This window comes from Bombus fervidus, chromosome 13 (assembly GCF_041682495.2).
Source record: "Bombus fervidus isolate BK054 chromosome 13, iyBomFerv1, whole genome shotgun sequence".
Lineage (NCBI taxonomy): Eukaryota > Metazoa > Arthropoda > Insecta > Hymenoptera > Apidae > Bombus > Bombus fervidus.
Window position 1 is genome coordinate 6,292,190 of NC_091529.1, and position 17,705 is coordinate 6,309,894.

At 33.5% G+C, this 17,705-nt stretch overlaps 4 protein-coding genes across 7 annotated transcripts; 2 read left to right on the plus strand and 2 right to left on the minus strand.

The window, feature by feature from the left end:
* Positions 1-100: 100 nt before the first annotated feature.
* Positions 101-12,499, minus strand: LOC139993882 (serine/threonine-protein phosphatase 2A 56 kDa regulatory subunit gamma isoform). Of its 4 annotated transcripts, none has more exons than XM_072016037.1 (9): positions 12,319-12,499; positions 11,746-11,808; positions 9,191-9,365; positions 5,455-5,657; positions 4,694-5,088; positions 4,283-4,616; positions 3,960-4,178; positions 3,671-3,898; positions 101-3,588 (listed from the first exon to the last, which is right to left on the minus strand). In XM_072016037.1, exons 1-9 carry the CDS (start codon positions 12,346-12,348, stop codon positions 3,439-3,441), a joined length of 1,797 nt encoding a protein of 598 aa, XP_071872138.1. In that variant the 5' UTR covers positions 12,349-12,499; the 3' UTR covers positions 101-3,438. The 4 variants fall into 4 exon arrangements, with proteins under 4 accessions (XP_071872138.1, XP_071872139.1, XP_071872140.1 ...); XM_072016038.1 differs by lacking the exon at positions 12,319-12,499 and adding an exon at positions 11,960-12,241; XM_072016039.1 differs by lacking the exons at positions 9,191-9,365; positions 11,746-11,808; positions 12,319-12,499 and adding an exon at positions 6,973-7,536.
* An 828-nt stretch (positions 12,500-13,327) lies between these two features.
* Positions 13,328-15,248, plus strand: Zpr1 (zinc finger protein Zpr1). The gene is made up of 3 exons (XM_072016047.1): positions 13,328-13,669; positions 13,747-14,425; positions 14,561-15,248. Exons 1-3 carry the CDS (start codon positions 13,544-13,546, stop codon positions 15,094-15,096), a joined length of 1,341 nt encoding a protein of 446 aa, XP_071872148.1. The 5' UTR covers positions 13,328-13,543; the 3' UTR covers positions 15,097-15,248.
* On the minus strand, positions 14,738-16,083 carry LOC139993841 (dynein axonemal light chain 1). The gene is made up of 3 exons (XM_072015924.1): positions 16,075-16,083; positions 15,753-15,901; positions 14,738-15,684 (listed from the first exon to the last, which is right to left on the minus strand). Exons 1-3 carry the CDS (start codon positions 16,081-16,083, stop codon positions 15,291-15,293), a joined length of 552 nt encoding a protein of 183 aa, XP_071872025.1. The 3' UTR covers positions 14,738-15,290.
* A 240-nt stretch (positions 16,084-16,323) lies between these two features.
* Positions 16,324-17,665, plus strand: LOC139993842 (sideroflexin-2-like). The gene is made up of 6 exons (XM_072015925.1): positions 16,324-16,481; positions 16,540-16,710; positions 16,809-17,001; positions 17,074-17,369; positions 17,443-17,490; positions 17,560-17,665. Exons 1-6 carry the CDS (start codon positions 16,324-16,326, stop codon positions 17,663-17,665), a joined length of 972 nt encoding a protein of 323 aa, XP_071872026.1.
* The last annotated feature ends 40 nt before the right edge of the window (positions 17,666-17,705 follow it).

Genomic DNA, 17,705 nt, shown 5'->3' on the forward strand with positions numbered 1-17,705 from the left:
AAGCGAGTCACTGTACATATGAATCTCTTTATATTTTATAAACATTCCTTTCTTCCCTTCCTTTCTTTTCTTCTTCTTTTTTTTTTTTTTTTTTTGTTTGTTTGTTTTCATTCTCCATTGAATAATAGTTCTCCCGAATATTTCGCAGAACTTTACGTAAGGAAGAACAGAGACGTTTCTACAAAATTCGAAAGCTGCCTACGATAGCGTGACTCCTCATTTTCTAAGTTCAGAAAATCCTTGCTCCTCCTTACATAAAACATTTAAAATCATTCTTTCGCATAATAGATTGTTTCTCTTTCTATCTACAAAATACACGATTATTGGCTGACTTTCATATCATAAAAAACGTATAAAACATTGCTGAAAATGAACCTTTAAACTCACTCGAGGTAACCCATGCAGGAGTTACAAGAGAACGATCTACATCGAATGAAATCAAATTTCATTTTCTCTCTCTCTCTCTCTCTCTCTCTCATTCTCTTTTTTCTTCTTTATTTTCTCTCTCTCTCTCTCTCTCTCTCGTTTTTGTTTTATATTATTTAAACCTGGCACAATTTGCGGGAACGGAAGTCAGGAAAATTCGATAATACTCGACCAACGATGAGCCAGTAACAGTCTTCTTGAATATTTAAGCACGAGAAATTCGAATGGTCTTCTGATCCTACTATAAAATTCGTAAACTTCAAAGATGTATCATAGATGATACAAGTGAAAGAATAGACGCAGTAAGAGACGAAACCTCGAAACATGCATTACCGGAAGGACGCTTCTATCGAACAGTATTATGTATTTATTCTTCTTCGCGATTGATTTCAACGATTGAGAAATACAATGTAATCCCGACAATCCACATTAGCGATTTCACTATCGGAGGATAACAAAGAAAGAAAATAAAATAGAAATGAAGAGAAACGATGTCGTCGAATGCAATTTAATTACTTATTATTCATTCAAAGGAGTATCATTGAGAATGCAAACCTATTCAAATAAAATAGTTTTACTAAAAATACTTTTATTATTAAATACTTGTTGCACAAGATACAGTGTGTTTTCAATGAGATTTATCGAGATTACACTGCACTTGATAATAAAAAGTATCGACAAGAATACTTATCGTTTAATGGTTTTCCGTAACAAAAACAGCCATTCTCCTCCTGAAGGGGCGATTAAATAGTAAATAATTTTTCTTTTTTTATATTTATCTCATTTGGTTTTAATTTTCGTTATTTAATAATAAGTGCTAACCGTATTTCTATTCTCAACAAGTTCATTCCTTACAATGTTTAAACATAACAGCCTGCCAGCAGCGCAAAGACTAAAGATATTTCGCTTAGATCGTAATTCTTTTTTTTTTTTTTCTTTTTAAACTTCGCCATTTTCATGGTATCGGAATCCCTATATCCAATAAACAAGAGTAACACGAGGAATTAGCCAAAAAGCCTTTAGTAAAGATGCTGAGGACGTAGCTGGACCACTGCTCAATGACCATCCTCGTTATTTTTTTCCTCGACTCCTAAATTTGCTTCTATTCTTCGCATTTCTTTTTTCTTTTCCTTTGCTTCTCTTGCCAGCGACAAACTACTATATAACGTTTTACTTCTCTCTTTATTTTGTTAACCGCGAAACTGACGGAGCAACGACGCAACGTTTTGTGTAAGCGTTCTTGAAAAAACTCGTGATGCAATCACACCATTTTGGTAACGTCACGTATAACTCGTTGCTTATTATTTCATTTTTTTTTTTTTTATTTTCTTTTGTTTTAACGATTCTTAATTATAGGCCTCTGGCAGAGGCGATTCTTGCGAATGCGTTCCACAGGCATCTAGGCACGACAGATATAAAAGTAGTACGTTCAGGAATACTCAGATTTATAACAATCGATATTCTAAAATAGTGCTATCACGTTCATCTAACTCTAAAACGTTCTCATTTCTTTTTGCAATTTTTTTCATTTTTCTTTCTTTTTTTATTATTATTATTATTATTATTATTATTATTATTATTTGCCGCTAAATTACGAGCTGGTAGCGTTGAAGCAACTATATATCACTTGTGTGTCATTAAATGTCTGTCGTTTGCGCATCAGTGGAAACCTCGCTCAAAAGAGTAACGCCTCAAACTTGCATTCTAAAATTTGTTTTCTTATCTTTTTTTTTTTTTTATTATTGTTAATTATTACGACATCAAGCACGCGGCCATTCTTTCTGACCTTTCGAATTCGTATAAAATTTTTTTGTTTATATAGAGTATATATACAAGATGTATATCACCGCAAGTGAACAAAAATTTATCAATTAATTCGAGAGGTGGTTCTGAATAAAAAATATCATGTAAAAGTAGTTAAAACTTTGATGCGTTTTTAGAAGAATGTTTAGCTCTGAAATGTTTTATCAGAAATTATTGTTTCATCACTTTGCTGATATTTGCATTTCATACGCTTTTAATATATAAAATAATATAAAATATATAATATATAATATAAAATAATATAATATAAAATAAAAGAATTTATTAACTTTTTTAGATAAAACTTTCTAGAAAGAATCCACTCCAAATCATTCCCAGAATCAACTTGTAAAATTTTGTCCACGCATTGTGACTCACCCTGTATATATGGTGTTCGATAAACCATAAATTCCTATGATATGAAGAAAATCCCCCGCCAAAAGCAAGACAACCTGTTTTAAAACAATTACGAATGAATCTTAGTAAATAAATCGTTTGAGCTTTCAGTTCGACCATTAACTTCGTGTATGATCTGACCTGTATGCCGAGTATCTATTGAACATCGAGCACAGATAATTTAAGAATGTGAAAACGTACATATGAGTGTGAAAAAACTGTCTTATTGTCAGCGATAGATCTCTCCATACGCAAGAAATCTACAATTTATAAAATACTCTGTGTATTATTTAATACACTTAGGACCCTTATTTACTAGGTTTCTTTTACATCTCATGTTCTTTTTCTTTTTTTTCATTTCTTTGATAGCGAGTATGTAGTATTTTCATAAATCTCGCGATACCTTACGTAAATCAACTCGAAGAGTATATAGGAAGTTATCAGCATTTTTCCTTCTTTTTTTTTTTTTTTATAGATTACTACGGACATGGATACATCTTCCGAATGTGCTGGGTGCAATGAGAGAAAGCTTTTTTTTTCGTTTACCGAGATACAAAGAAAAAGATATTACAATACACATCTTGATACTTTTTGATACAAAAGGGAGGGTGGGGAAAGAGGAGAGAGATAATTATGACAATGTTGACTTCTCTAAACGATCAAATTCTGTTGCAGACGGTTGTCGTCGAATGTTGTGACCGCTCGATTGATTAGATCCGACTCATCGCTGTTTCGTTTCTCTCTTCGAAAAAGCTAACTCCCAAAATCACTGCAGCAAAAGAGAGGATATATGGGAAGAGATTGCGGTAGAGACTAGCAATTGTTAGGATCCGGTGGCGTAACAAGATATTCGTCTGCGCGTTTGTGATCGGACAATGCCCGCATTGTGTACGTGTCTTGGGGTAAGTCGCTTTTCCTTCGCAAAAGTGGCTTTGTTTTATTGGAGTTGGTCATTTTTTTTGCCTATGGCAAAAAAGATTAATTTAGACTCCTGAATAAACAAACGATCAAGGACGAGAGAAAGATCGATTCCGATCTGTCATACCTCGTTCGCTTTCGCTTCTATCTTTTCCAATGTGAGCGGAGTCTGATCTGTATCACCGTCTTCGTCAGGTGGAGGGCTGTCTAATTGTTGTTGCAATATCGTGCCAGATGTTGTATTCGTAATACCTTTTAAAGCTGCGTTGTAATTCGGATGTCTCATCGCTAATGCTTCAACGCGCATCCACGCTTCGTCCCTGTCTTTCATAAACTTCCTTTCTCTCTGTCGATCCTACGAATATTTCAATCAACATTATCCTTTCGTCCTTGTTTCGTAATAATTAAAAACGTACCTGATAATACTGTTGCGTACACTCGTCGAATACTTTCTGATTCATCTCCATGAATAGCTTCAATGCATTATAAATCAAGCCGTGAATAGTTTTGTTCCAATGATTTCGAGAATTTCTGTAAAATGCTGGATACATGATTGGTAGGATGACTGCATAGTTATCCGATATAAGGGACATTATGTATTCGTTGTTCCAGTAATACAGAGCCCTTTCAGCCACCTGGTAAAAACACGATAAAATATTTTTTATAAATATTAATTTATATAATATCAAAAAATGTAATTTACATGATCTAACATTAATAAAAAGAATATTGACAATACCTGAAAGTGTGGAGATGATACACATTTCGCTAATTGTCTAAATAATGGGTCCATGACTTTTTGAAATTCCGCAGGTTCAATCACATCGAGAATTTCTTCGAGCTCATTCAAAAACATTACTTCTTTAGGGGAATGTGTTTTCGGCCAAAATTTCAACAGGCTTCTAATAACAGGTTCAGTCAATGATGGATCCTTCTCCAGGAACTGAACCACGCAGTATGCTAATTGCGGATGATATACAGAGAGCGATTTGGCTTTGTGTAAAGGTAAAAGTACCTTCAATAGAAATATTTTGTGTTCTTCTTTTAATGGTAGTGCGAACCCATTGATTATACTAAACAAACAAACAATCGATAAACATATAGCATACTATAAAACAATTATCGTTTACAATGAAAAATTCAAAGTTACCTTCCCAAAATTTCAAGGAGTTCGGCAATTCCATTATGGTGTTCGGTTTCATATATAAATCGATAAAAAACATTATTTATTTGCTTCCTGATGTACGCTCTAAGTCCCAAAAACTTCCCATAAATCCTATGAAGCGTTGTCTTCAGGAAATCTCTTTCCCGTGGATCCTCCGAGTCAAATAGTTCCAAAAGTTGCAACACGAACTTCTGATCTATGTAACGTCTAGCGATGGAGGGCTGGAAATCCTGAGACTCGAGCAATCGTAAGAAGAATTCGTAAACTAGTTGCAAGTGAGGCCAGGCTGCTTCCAACGTTGGCTCATCCTCTTCCGGATCGAACTCCGCTCCGTTCGGGTTCGACGATGGTGGAAGAGTGCGAAACAGATTCACTGCAAACTGAAAAATTTTGAATTCTGAATTAGTAAAATCGCATACGAGTAATGGTTACAAAAAGTATCTACACGCCACTGTATTTGTTATAGCATTTACATACTAAGTAATTAGACCCAAGTACATACATTACATTTCGCATTATATAATTACAAAAATTTAATATGTATTATTGAACTGTAATACTAAAAATGAAACGTAGGTCCTAACAATAAATTCATTAAAAAATAAAAATACGTGCCATATATTTTCTACGACCACTATAAATTCATTACATCTGCAGAAATTCTTCTTTCATGAAACAATCTGTTAGTAATGGATTTATGGTCATACTGGCAATGCATTAAGCAGTTCGGGTTAGGTCGTGCTCACCATGTTCACCGCTTCAGGGTAGATCGCCTCCGTGATCACGTTTTTGTTCTTGGTGACATATTCGACCATCTCGTTGAGGGCAGTACGCTTCACCTCTTTCCATTTTAGATCCGAAAGAGGATCGGACTCGAAGTCGAATAGCACACAACATTGCCGTAGTTTCTGGATGAACAATTCTTCTCTTTCGTTTCCTTGTTGAGTTTCTAAAGAAAAATATTAGATTTTTAATTATCTAGTGAGTTCATGGATTTTGTGTATTTACTAATATCTAATGAACACATTTCAGATTTCAGGTATATTGTATACTCACATAGACCCTAAGTTTTCCCTCTCTGAGGATATATACGCGCACACATGCGCACACCCTACGTCACTTACATATACAGACATGTATACCTTGGATAGATCCATGGACTCTTTCTCTTGGACTCTCTCCCTCTTTCATACTTCTGTTTCCCCCCATAAATTCATCTCCCTCCTCTATACAAACAGACCCATGAACATGCATACACACGATTCACACCAACCATGGACTCTCTCTCATGGACTCTTTCTATCCCTGGTATACCTTGTTTTCTCTCACATTCGTAAACTCTTATCTCAAACTTTCTCTCATATTAAGTACATTCCCCTTTCTCTCGCATTCTTGCATAGATTTCCATTCTTTTGCTCAATGAATTCCCACCTTTTCCACATTTCTTTTTCTCGTACATTCTCTCCCTTATCCTCTTAAACGCTCTCATGAAACTCCCTTTCTCAATTGTTTGCTACTTGTCTTGAACTTTTCGTAATTTCGTACGCCTGCCTCGTAAATTTATTCATTGTCTTTTTCATTAATAATTTCTCCCTCTTTGGAGATTCTTTCATAGATCCTATCCGTCTCTCTTGGACTCTTCCGTTTCTCACGTCTCACCTTAATTCATTGACCTATGTCTTTCTCTTTCTTTCACAAACTCGTATCCTCTCCCTCTTTATACTTTTCTAAATGTAGGAGTTCATACAATCGGGGGAAAAATAAGTGAACAGTTAGTGCAAATAAGTACCAATGAAGTTTTGTTAAATGCGGTCTATTTACACAAGAATGTAGACATTGCTTTTATTTATTTACTATCTAATCTATATCCTATAAGGATATATAAAAAATAGAATATATGTATATATACAATATAATATATATACACATTTATATACCCATATATATATATAGAAAAACGTAGTTATAGATTTGATAAGTGCAATGTAGGCTGTGTATGATGTGAGAAAGGGAATAAAGAGATGTGTCGAAAATTAATTTGTGAGGCAAACTCCATCTTGTAACCGGCAAAAAAAATGACTAATAAATGTATTAATTAAAACGACATATAATAAGTAAACGTTAAGTATATAAAACCAATAGTAGTTTAATCAAACTTCATTGATACCCACATCCACTATCTATCCACTTATTTTTGTCCCTGACTGTATATTTTGACAATTACTGGAATTAAGACAAGAAGCAAACTTCAGAGGTTTCATTACCGATTAATAGGGGTCGTAACGGTTGATAATGCGAAGTGAAGTTGGTCAAGTAAGGTTTATTCGATTCTCGAGATAAAACAGTAGCCAAGGCGAGCCCCTGGTGGAAGCTTGGACTTTTTGGCAGGCCACCAGTCGAAAAAGGAATATATCCATCCACGTGAACCATCTTATTGCCCAACAGTGTCTAACGTTCTCTGATATCGGTCACCGGAACTTGTCTCCTTTTCCCCGGCTCGGTTCACGGTAAATTACATCCCTATACGCACCGGTTTCCTTGTTCACATAACAATCTGTTGCTTCGACGTAACTGACCGTTCTTTCGGAGCAAGAACAAGTCACATCTCCATTCGTACGTCGATATTAATGCACGAGGATTTCGCAAACGTTTCGTCACCTAACTTATCGGTTTGTAATGGACGCAGTGGAATCAAGGGAAAAGACGCGTTGCGAATTCGAATAGAGAAAATACCGCTGCTATCAAAGGCCGTTTGAACGAGAAAGGACTGTTTATGTTAGAAAAGTAGGAATCGCGAATGACGCGTGCGCGCATGCGTGAACCACCGCGCCTTACAATCGATACGTTCTGACGTAGCTGCTTTCGCAATCCTCTGCGACCGGGATTAAAAAAGTAAAAGTAACTTAATTAATTGTCTTTTTTGCATCACAGTTATATCAATTTCAATTTGATTTATAAATTAAAAAATAGACTAATTCTTTAAACAGTCAATTGGAAAAAGTACGCAGTAGTACTTATCACTGTGGTATGTACATACATGTATTAAAAAGTTACTGTTTCCATGATGGCAACGATGATACACATATATATTGTTGATATCGTTTTCATGAATGAAAGCGAATTTAATTTTATAGAGTGTTCGCTATTAGAACGACGTTAAGGATTATTTGAATCCAGATATCATTTAAAATGCATCAAGCAAACGGAAGTCTGTAGATTTCCGGTCGATACATCGATCACTTAAATGCTGCCGTCCATACACCAATTTCCCCACGGATTTCTGTTCCATGGATGAAGTTCCCTATCTGATTGATAATGATCAAAGAATATTCGATATCCTTTCACTTTTTAACTCTCGTTGCTCCTACTTCCTCCGCTTCTTAAATATTCTATTCCTTTTTTCGCAATTAAATTTCGCTTTCATTCATGTTACCTATTCAAATATCTCGATTACATGCCACAGGATTTTTTTTAACTAAAGTTCTTCAAGATACCGCCGATCAGTCGGAAATGTAGGTCAGTTATACATTTCACGATCTATATTTCTAGATCAAAATCGTCTCTCGCGAAAAGTTTGAAAATTCTTTTAAGTCCCAGCAGGCGCATACAATGCACCGTGAAATTTTAAATTAGAATGGTGACATTAATCACTCTGATATCTTTTCACATTCAATTATTTTTTTATATTTCGATTTATCAAAACAGCAAAATGCACTGCAATTTAACTTACATAAAACACCGGTATATACCTATAAGCAACTACATACACTCCAATATACGCTCGGTGCATTCATTAAGTATATTGCGGTTTATTCCTGGCAAAGGATAATAATGATAAGGTTTATTGCTCCTACTTTGGCGACTTGTTACACTAATCAATCATTATGTGGCAATCATTGCTGAAGAAAGCGGAATTGCTCGCTTAGAGAACATTGAAGACATTAATAGATCTTGATGAATTTGTCGCAGAATGAAATTTCGAAGGAAATTGTCTGATCATAATTCGAGCTGAGAACTATTACGACTTTTTTTAAATCGTACCAAAAATCAAGCGTATTATAGTAATTATTAAACTGCGAAATTTTATGTAGTTTCATAGATTTATTAACGTAATTAAAGAAATAAGGACCCATGTAAAGATATATTCCACCTATTAAATATTATAAAATGTAGTTCACTTTGAAGAATTTTTTATATTTTTGTATATTACGAGTATCTATTTTGTACATTTTTACATTTTTTAATTTCCTATAAATACATAGAAATCAGCAGTTTAATAATTATAAAAACTAATACTTTTGCAATTTATCTGGAAAAATCTTCTATTCTGAATATTTTTAATAATAATATTGTAATTAACAATAATTAAATATTAATAATTAAAATAGTTGTAATTTATTTTTTCTATAAATAGCTAGAAACTTTTTTTTACTCAATTTTTTATCGGATTTTCAAGTAACAAAATTTATTTCATAGACTTACCGGATAGGAGCGGCAACTTTTGAAGTTCACGATTTTTCGATATGTTAAATCTTGAGCTACTTTGCCGTTTATCTTTCTTTATCACAGGGCCTCCGGGTTGGTATTTGATTTTGTTAATCAACGTTGGTGGTGGTGGTGCGGCGGCTACCGGTGGTCCTCCTGCTACCTTATTCGTCTATGAAAGAATAGAAATAATTTTATAATAATAAAAACTTAAGGATATACAATTTTTTTATATAAAGATTTATTAAAAGTCTTATAATGCAATGTAAAATTGCTGATACAATGTGTGCATAACAATTGCATATGTGAAGCAACAAATAGTTTGACAATTTGACTATTAAGAGAGAGAATTCCTTGTCTAAATGTGCATTTGATCTATGTTTCAACAATGGAACAACTTGAAATAGAAATAGGTGCAACTTTTATTTGGTTTAGTGACTTACATATCTTTTATAGTACTCATCAAAGTATAGTTTCTTTGAAAATGTTTTGTATCGTATAAAGAGATGTCATCAAGAGAAATTTCATCGTGCTCCATTATATATAATTCAGAAATGATAAACAAAAATTGTCCGCTAAAAGCAAATGTATATGTCAGTCTATGTGTAATCCTCATTACATTCAACACAATTGTTCCAACGTTGCATTAATGCCTGGCTTCCTTGAAAGAAGTTTTGTGGTTGATCTTGAAACCATTTATGCACTATTGGTCTTGACTCTTCGTCTGAGCTGTTGTCCATTTAGAGTATCTTCTAGTGGCCAAAAAAGATGACAATTACTTGTGAATGATTTGTAGACAATTATATAGTACATAGCAACACTTTTATTAATATTTCGGATCTACTAGTGTAAAATGAAAAAATTGAGATAGAGGTGCAAGAATGACTTCAACACCAATCACAAAACTTCTTCTTGAGGAACCTAGTTGACGGTGGTAGTCCTTGTAGAAGTGTATCCCATAACAATTAGGCATAAGTATATTCCCTCTTGGCTGTGTAAGACGAATTTTGATCTTTCTTGCTTCTATATTTGCTGTTAACATGCTACATTAAATCTTTTGCTCTGTTAAATATTTTTGTGATTGATTGAATATTCTTGAAAATACATGCATATATGTATATAATTTTCAAAGTTTCTACTTTGCTTTTTACCATTACAAGAATAAATAAATTTATTAAGACAAATTAAAAAATGCACTAAAATACGAAAATTATCATGAATACATGATTAATAATTTATATGCTTTAAATAATAAATTATTATTATTACTGTAATAATTATTATTAATTACAAGATAAATTGTCGTTTATTGTAATATAATTAATAATATTGTAATCGTAAAATAATATTGCATGCACAGAGCAAATTTATGAATCAAACATGAAATAATTTTTCGTGTTTCAATACAATTAATTGATAATTAATCGATTATAAATTTTTTCATTATCGGCAATCGATAATTGAATAGATGCGACGCGCTTTAGTTTCTTAAGCAATACATTGCGCAATATTTACATTAAAAATATTTTATTTTCATAAATAATACCATGCTACTTTATAATATTATTTGTTATAAATCACGGGAGGTCAATTTTATCGTATTAACCATAAATATTATAAATCATATTCTTTAATCGATATACTAAAACCAATTATTTACATTGTATAAATTAAAAGAAATTAGAAAAAATGTAATATGAAATACTTTGCAAAAGAACCGACTAAATATAATAAGATAATAATACAATATAATAAGATAAAAATTATATAAATATAATGCCAAACTCACAAGCTGAATTAATTTGCTATACAATAATGAACATATTAGTCTTTACAGTTTATTAACATTGTTTAGCATATATTTAATTGCGCGGTAATTCCATGCTTGGAATTCGCTCCATTCATACCGTAAGTGATTGCACTCCACATAGATTGTACATTAATTATGTTCAGGAAGCGTGTTAGAAAATAACGCATTATTCCGCTTATCTTTGAAATCATAAATTATTTTAACGAGGAAAGCCACATATGCTCGCGTGTAACAAAATGATAAGAAACATAAGCCAAAAAGAAATATATATCAGTTAATTCGTAAGGCATCTTTCGTTTACATCGTTTTCTATTTATCAACTAAGTCCACGCTTAAGCGCCACCTGTGCCAAGCAACATTTTTTTCAATGAGAACTTTAAAATTGTTTTACGAAACAGTATTCGTATAATACTAGCTAAATAAAAAAAACAATACTGAGTAATTATATGATAAGAGTAGCGTGTATTTTGAAATAAACGCGTGTACACAGCTCGGCGAAGAGAAACATTTCAGGTGGCACACGATGTCGAAGATGGACACTGAATCGCTTTCATAAGATAAATGATAAATGAAGTTTCACAGAGAAATGACACGACACCAAATAACTTTAATAAACAAATCGGTGACGTGCGTAAAGATGAAAAGAAAAGATCCACGACAGAAAGAATCAACGATGACAGAAGTCGACTCGAATTGAATCGAGCCACATCAATAAGAACATTGAAGAACGATATAACCTCACCTCGTCACTGGTCTCGCCATCCTTGCCGTTCTTTCCCTTGTCCTTGCCGATCTTCGTCGCATCCTGGAACAAAACGAGTTAATTGCACCGCTTTATACCAGCGTACAATGCCACGACAGCACCGATTCACATTCAAGACGCGATCCGCAAATAGACGAGAACTCGCACTTGCGATGTCACACGGAACGGAAACGCGAGAATTAGTTAAAAGTACCATTGTCAGGTTCTTGAAACGTTTGCTCGAGAAAAATGCGCCAGCGAAACGAATATCAAGAAATCAGAATCACGCTACACCCTTCGGTGTCTCGGCTACCGGGGTTGTTTCCCCGTACTCTCTTTACTCTCCCTTCTTTCTTTTCTCTCCTATCCCTGTCATCGTCTAACTATCTATATCTCTCTCATGCCCATAGACACATAGAGACTACTGACTACGAACTCCTTCTTTCTCTGAAGCGCGCGCGTGCCCGCGATCTCTCCTCGTCCAAGGAACACTGTTTTCACGTATGCGAGAGTACCAATCGCATAAGAGACGATTAGAGGAGACAGGAGCGACATGCAACATAATGAACGCACCTTTTCTTTTTTCGACTGCCGACTCGACATATTATCGATCAAAAATTAGGAGTACGCGTGATCGAGTCAAATGCGAGTTAGCACAGTTCGAAAACACGTAGTAACACATCGATCAGCAGGAACCGAGCCGACACGAGACACTCAGAAGCAGCGGCCATTGGCTACGCTTAGCCATTGTACTTTCAGCCGGCGATTCGCGCCACTCACTGAGAACGCTTAAGCTTACAACTTTTCCCTAGTTCTTCGCTTCAGAAACTTCTTTTTATATGCTCCTTTTATTACAGCAAGAGAATTCTCGCCGTTATTCGCGTAACACGTGCTAATTAAATATTTCATGAGTACTACGAGTTAACGTTATAAGGATCCGATAATTTGTAACGCGCCTCTGCTATGTTCTACGATAACACAGGTTATAGTATTATTAATATGTATACGATACACCATTGAAAGAATCATTATTACAAATCGCAATTTCGAACTTTATTATGTTGAGAACTGTTGAAATTGAAAGTGTGTTTTTACAGGAAAATAAAAATTATTTCCATTATCTTACCTGATAAATTGTAAAATTGTTATTCAAAGTATGAAATCCGAGATTTAATTGTACCGTTTTAAATGCATTCAAAATGATATGCGTGAAGTTGCTGCTGATATTTATAAACATAAAAATTGTGCGGCATCTCGAGACATTTCCTTATGTTTCATTTTAAACAAAGAAATAATTTACTATTGATCATACAAAGCGCTACTTTAAAATTAAGTACTTTATTAATAGCTTTGAATATTAAATTATATGTTTTCAATAAAAATTTTGCAGTACTTTATACAGGCAATAGATAATAATTTCTGTATAATTTTCAATATTTTGGATTCTTCGTATAATTATCGTAACTATGAAAATAATACGTAAAATAATTTTTAAATTACGTACTTCTATTATATTTAAACATCTTAGTGATTTCGTGACTTTCAATTGGCTATGCTCCTTCATATAGGGGACCCTAGATTAAACTAAATAATTTACACATGTTAATTTATTTTGATCACTATGTTTTCTAAGGGTTTAAAAAATAGTAATTTGAGCTTACAAAATTGTATTTAGCAGGCAAACGTACAATAAGAAAGCGTAAAAGCATTGACCAGCGTATATCGATAATCTAACTCAATTTTACCTAAAATAGATTTTTTACATAAATCTGGTGTATACATTCTATATAACCAAAATATGGCAGGAGATCAAAAACAAAGTACTGAAGCAAAGACAAAACCAATATTTCGTGATTTGTCGGCTGAAGATCCGGAGCCAGAAACAACAGAGATAGAAAGTCTCTGTATGAATTGCGAAAAAAATGTATGGTAACGTAAATTTACAATCAAAAACAAAATACCTCTAACTCATCTAACCAATATACTATTTTGTAAATACAGGGTGTTACTAGATTACTCTTGACAAAGATTCCGCATTACAAAGATATTGTGGTGATGTCCTTTGATTGCGAACACTGTGGCTTTCAAAATAATGAGATACAAAATAGTGGAAAAATTGCAGACAAGGGAATTAGGATAACGCTGCAAGTTAAAACTCTTAGAGATCTGAATCGTCAAATAGTTAAATCAGACTACACTAGTGTAAAAATTCCATCCTTGGACTTTGAGATTCCATCTAGATCACAAAAAGGAGAGATTACGACAATTGAGGGAATAATAGAAAGAACTATTGTGGGATTGGAGCAAGATCAGTCTGGAAGGAGACAAAAATGTCCAGATGCTGCGTCTCAAATTGACCACTTTCTTGAAAAGATAAGGAAGCTTAAATCTTTAGAGAAGCCCTTTACTATAATATTTGAAGATATATCAGGCGAATGTCATGTAGAGAATCCAAAACCCATGTTAAAAGATGAAGGATGTACTATAGTGCAGTTTAAAAGAACAATGGAGCAAGATCATATTTTAGGAATCTACTCGGAAAATGATACAGATGATACTTTGTTGAAACCTATACAAGAAGGAGAATATCCTTTGGAACAAATTGAAGGAGAAGTACTTTCTTTCAGAACAAATTGTCCAGAGTGTAATTTTCCATGTGAAACCAACATGAAATTAACCAGTATCCTTTCCACATTACTTAACATTACAATATACTTTCTAAATTAGTTTACAATTAGTAGTACTCGCTTTTGTTTTGTCATGTATAGTTTCATTTTCAGAAAAAAAAAGATTTTATCCTTAACTCAATGTATAGAAATTCCACATTTTAAGGAAGTTGTAATTATGGCAACGGTTTGCGAGTCTTGCGGACACAGAACGAACGAAGTCAAGAGCGGAGGAGGTATCGAACCCACGGGAGTGAAAATAGAAGTCACAGTTACAGGAAGAGAGGACTTTAGCCGTGACTTGTTAAAATCCGAAACTTGCCATATGGAAATACCCGAATTGGAGTTAGAAATCGGTCCCGCTGCCTTAGGTGGACGTTTCACTACAGTAGAAGGCATTTTAATAGCGATAAAAGAGCAATTATCATCATCAACAGCTTTCAGCGGTGATAGTAGCGATCCAGAAACTGTTAAACGGATGGAAGCCTTCATATCTCACTTAAATGAGGTTTTGGAAGGGAAACAAAAGATTACGCTTGTATTAGATGATCCAGCAGGCAATAGTTACATTCAGAGCCTGTCAGACGAAGGTTTAGATAGCGGTTTAAAAATCATTAAATATGAAAGAAGTTTCGATCAGAACGAAGAACTGGGGTTGAACGATATGAAAGTCGAAGACTATTAATCGTTTATCGCAAAGATTCACGAAATAAGGCAATGCCGATAATGTCAATATAATGTATTATATTTGAACGTGAAAAGAAAATGTATTATAAATGTACACTATACTGTGTAAATATACATTTTGCAATTTTATTGCAAAATTTTTTATCGAGACTCAAATTTCTATCTTTATTCCGTGTAATGATTAAGAGATAATTATACAACCGGTATAGCATCAAGTTTCTTCAGTTTTGGAAGTCTTCTGGTTGCCTGACTACGCCAAGATTCCGTGTCCATATTTTCACAAATAGGATTATTAATGAACAATAAATCTTCGAGATTCGGTATTTCTTGTAGACGATTAAACTCCGCCCAGTCTTTTACCAAATTATTCGACATGTAAAGTACTTTCAGCGCTTTTAATACGTTAACACCTTTAATTTTTTCGATCTGATTATATGATATCCATAATTCTTCTAAATGTTCTCCAACTGCTTCCAATCCGGAGAACGTCTTAAGATTGTTACGGCTCAGAGATAGAATTTTTAAATTCTTTAAAGAATTGATACCAGTAATTTTCTCTATCATATTTGTTGAGAGAGATAATTTCCTAGAAAACAATAAAAATTGTTGACTTCAATATTTTTATGAAAGACATTGTGAAAACATGTAACTAACTCGACGGCGGTAAGTGCCGCTAAATTATTATCCATTCTCTCAATCGGAGGCCATTGAAAAGACAAAATGATTTCTTTCTGTTCGCTGGCGATCAAACCAGTTTTTTCTTCCCAACGTTGAATAGCTTCTTTACATGTTGTTGCTTTAGCCTATGTAAAACGTACATTATAGATTTTTAGAAAAAATAAAAAATACAATATCGTAAAAAAGCGAGTACCATGATTTATAGATCCATCCCTATTATATTAACCAGAGGGAACTTTTATAAATGTTATGTTGTTAAAGTATTAACAATGTATAAACGTAATTACTTCTGGTTAACTTCACTCATTGCACAAAAATGGCAATTCATTAATTTCATAGTATTAATTTTCTCTTTACAGTATTACATCATTCTGTCCTATTATTATATTTTTGGAACTCAAAATTAATAAAAATTCCAGTACAAAATAAAAGTATGAAACGTAAACAGAAATTGTAGTTAATGACCAATTGACAAATATAAATTTGTCATCATTAATAATGTCGTACAAAATCAACTGAAAAGTATACTTAAATTTGTAATAAGACGATGAACGTCAACGAAAGAATTGATATTGATAAATCATTATGGGATCAATCTACGTATATTGGTAGACTGAAACATTTCGCTTTCATTACTGATTGCCGTATGATTTTTGTGAACGATCAGAAATTAAGAGAAGCTAAACAATTCTGTGATGATTACAAGTAGGTAAATTTTAATTGCTCAGTCACTTTAAAATTTTGAATGATTAACTTTTGTCAGAAGAGGCAATATACCTCCCGGAACACGAATGTCCGATGTTATTCGTGCAAAGCAACTCAGGGACGGTGCATTTCATCCAGAAACTGGTGAATTAATACCTAGTGTTACCAGATTGTCCTTTCAAATGCCTACTTCAGTTATATTTACGGCGTCTATGTTAGCGTGTCAAAAGTAAGTTTATAAGAACTTTTATCTTACAAAAACAGAATACTTTTTTTAAGTAAAAAATTTAATAAATTCTCCCAGTAATTATTATATCCTATTACTAGAAGTACCCTTGCTATAATAATAATTCAAGCAGTACATCAAATACATAATGCTATTGTAAGTGACGTGTACAAAAGTAAGCTAAATGGCGGTGATAAAAGTGTAAAAAAAGCATATTTATGTGCAATTGCAACAGGCTCTATCATGACTATTTGTTGCAAAAGAATATTGGCTCAAAAATCACATAATTTTACTGTTAGTTGCTTGTTGCTTCTTTATACTTCTTAGTGTCACATTATACTTTCTCTTATACTTTTCTGTCATCAGAGGTGTCTGCCATTTTGTGCAGTGACTACTGGTCACATAATAAATTTGCCAGTTATACGTTACAAAGAGATCACAACAGGAATTCCAATATACATGAAAGACAAAACAGAACCTTTCATGAAATCAAAAGTAGCAGCTGTGAAGAGTGTTTGTGAATGTTTAGTCTCAAAAATAGCTATGTCCATACCATGCTTTCTTCTCATTCCAATCATCACTCAGAAACTTATGCCCTATTGTTTTTCTCAGCATCGACCATGGACCTTAATTTCAATTCAAACTGGTTTATGTGCTATAGGGTAATTTCTCAACTTTAATTTCACTGGTCTTTCACTCTAATTGTTTCTTATTAGATACGATTTATTTTTATAGCTGCATATTTGCAATTCCGTCCGCCCTTGCGATTTTCCCCGAACGAAAGTAAGAAATTTTATATCTTATTTCTTGTTCACATGCGAAAACACGCGATAATGCATTTTAATTGTTAAGCTCTATGAGTCCGATATTGATGAAGTTGCATCCATCCGAATATGAAGAGTTTAAGGAACATGCGAAAGAACATATAGATAAAGTGTATTATAATAAAGGTCTATAACATGTCCATTCGCACCTTTTTTTAATTTTGTTAGCAAATA

Bases quoted from the DNA above. Each gene is read 5' to 3' on its own strand.
- LOC139993882 (XM_072016037.1), bottom strand. From the start codon at position 12,348: ATGTCGAGTCGGCAGTCGAAAAAAGAAAAG. The intron at 11,809-12,318 runs GTGCGTTCATTA...GTTTTGTTCCAG, and splicing joins GGCAGTCGAAAAAAGAAAAG to GATGCGACGAAGATCGGCAA. The intron at 4,617-4,693 runs GTAACTTTGAAT...TTGTTTGTTTAG, and splicing joins CTCCTTGAAATTTTGGGAAG to TATAATCAATGGGTTCGCAC.
- Zpr1 (XM_072016047.1), top strand. From the start codon at position 13,544: ATGGCAGGAGATCAAAAACAAAGTACTGAAGCAAAGACAAAACCAATA. The intron at 13,670-13,746 runs GTATGGTAACGT...TTGTAAATACAG, and splicing joins GTATGAATTGCGAAAAAAAT to GGTGTTACTAGATTACTCTT. The intron at 14,426-14,560 runs GTATCCTTTCCA...CTCAATGTATAG, and splicing joins AACCAACATGAAATTAACCA to AAATTCCACATTTTAAGGAA.
- LOC139993841 (XM_072015924.1), bottom strand. The intron at 15,685-15,752 runs GTTAGTTACATG...ATTGTTTTCTAG, and splicing joins GCGGCACTTACCGCCGTCGA to GAAATTATCTCTCTCAACAA.
- LOC139993842 (XM_072015925.1), top strand. From the start codon at position 16,324: ATGAACGTCAACGAAAGAATTGATATTGATAAATCATTATGGGATCAA. The intron at 17,002-17,073 runs GTTAGTTGCTTG...TTCTGTCATCAG, and splicing joins AAAAATCACATAATTTTACT to AGGTGTCTGCCATTTTGTGC. The intron at 17,370-17,442 runs GTAATTTCTCAA...TTATTTTTATAG, and splicing joins ACTGGTTTATGTGCTATAGG to CTGCATATTTGCAATTCCGT.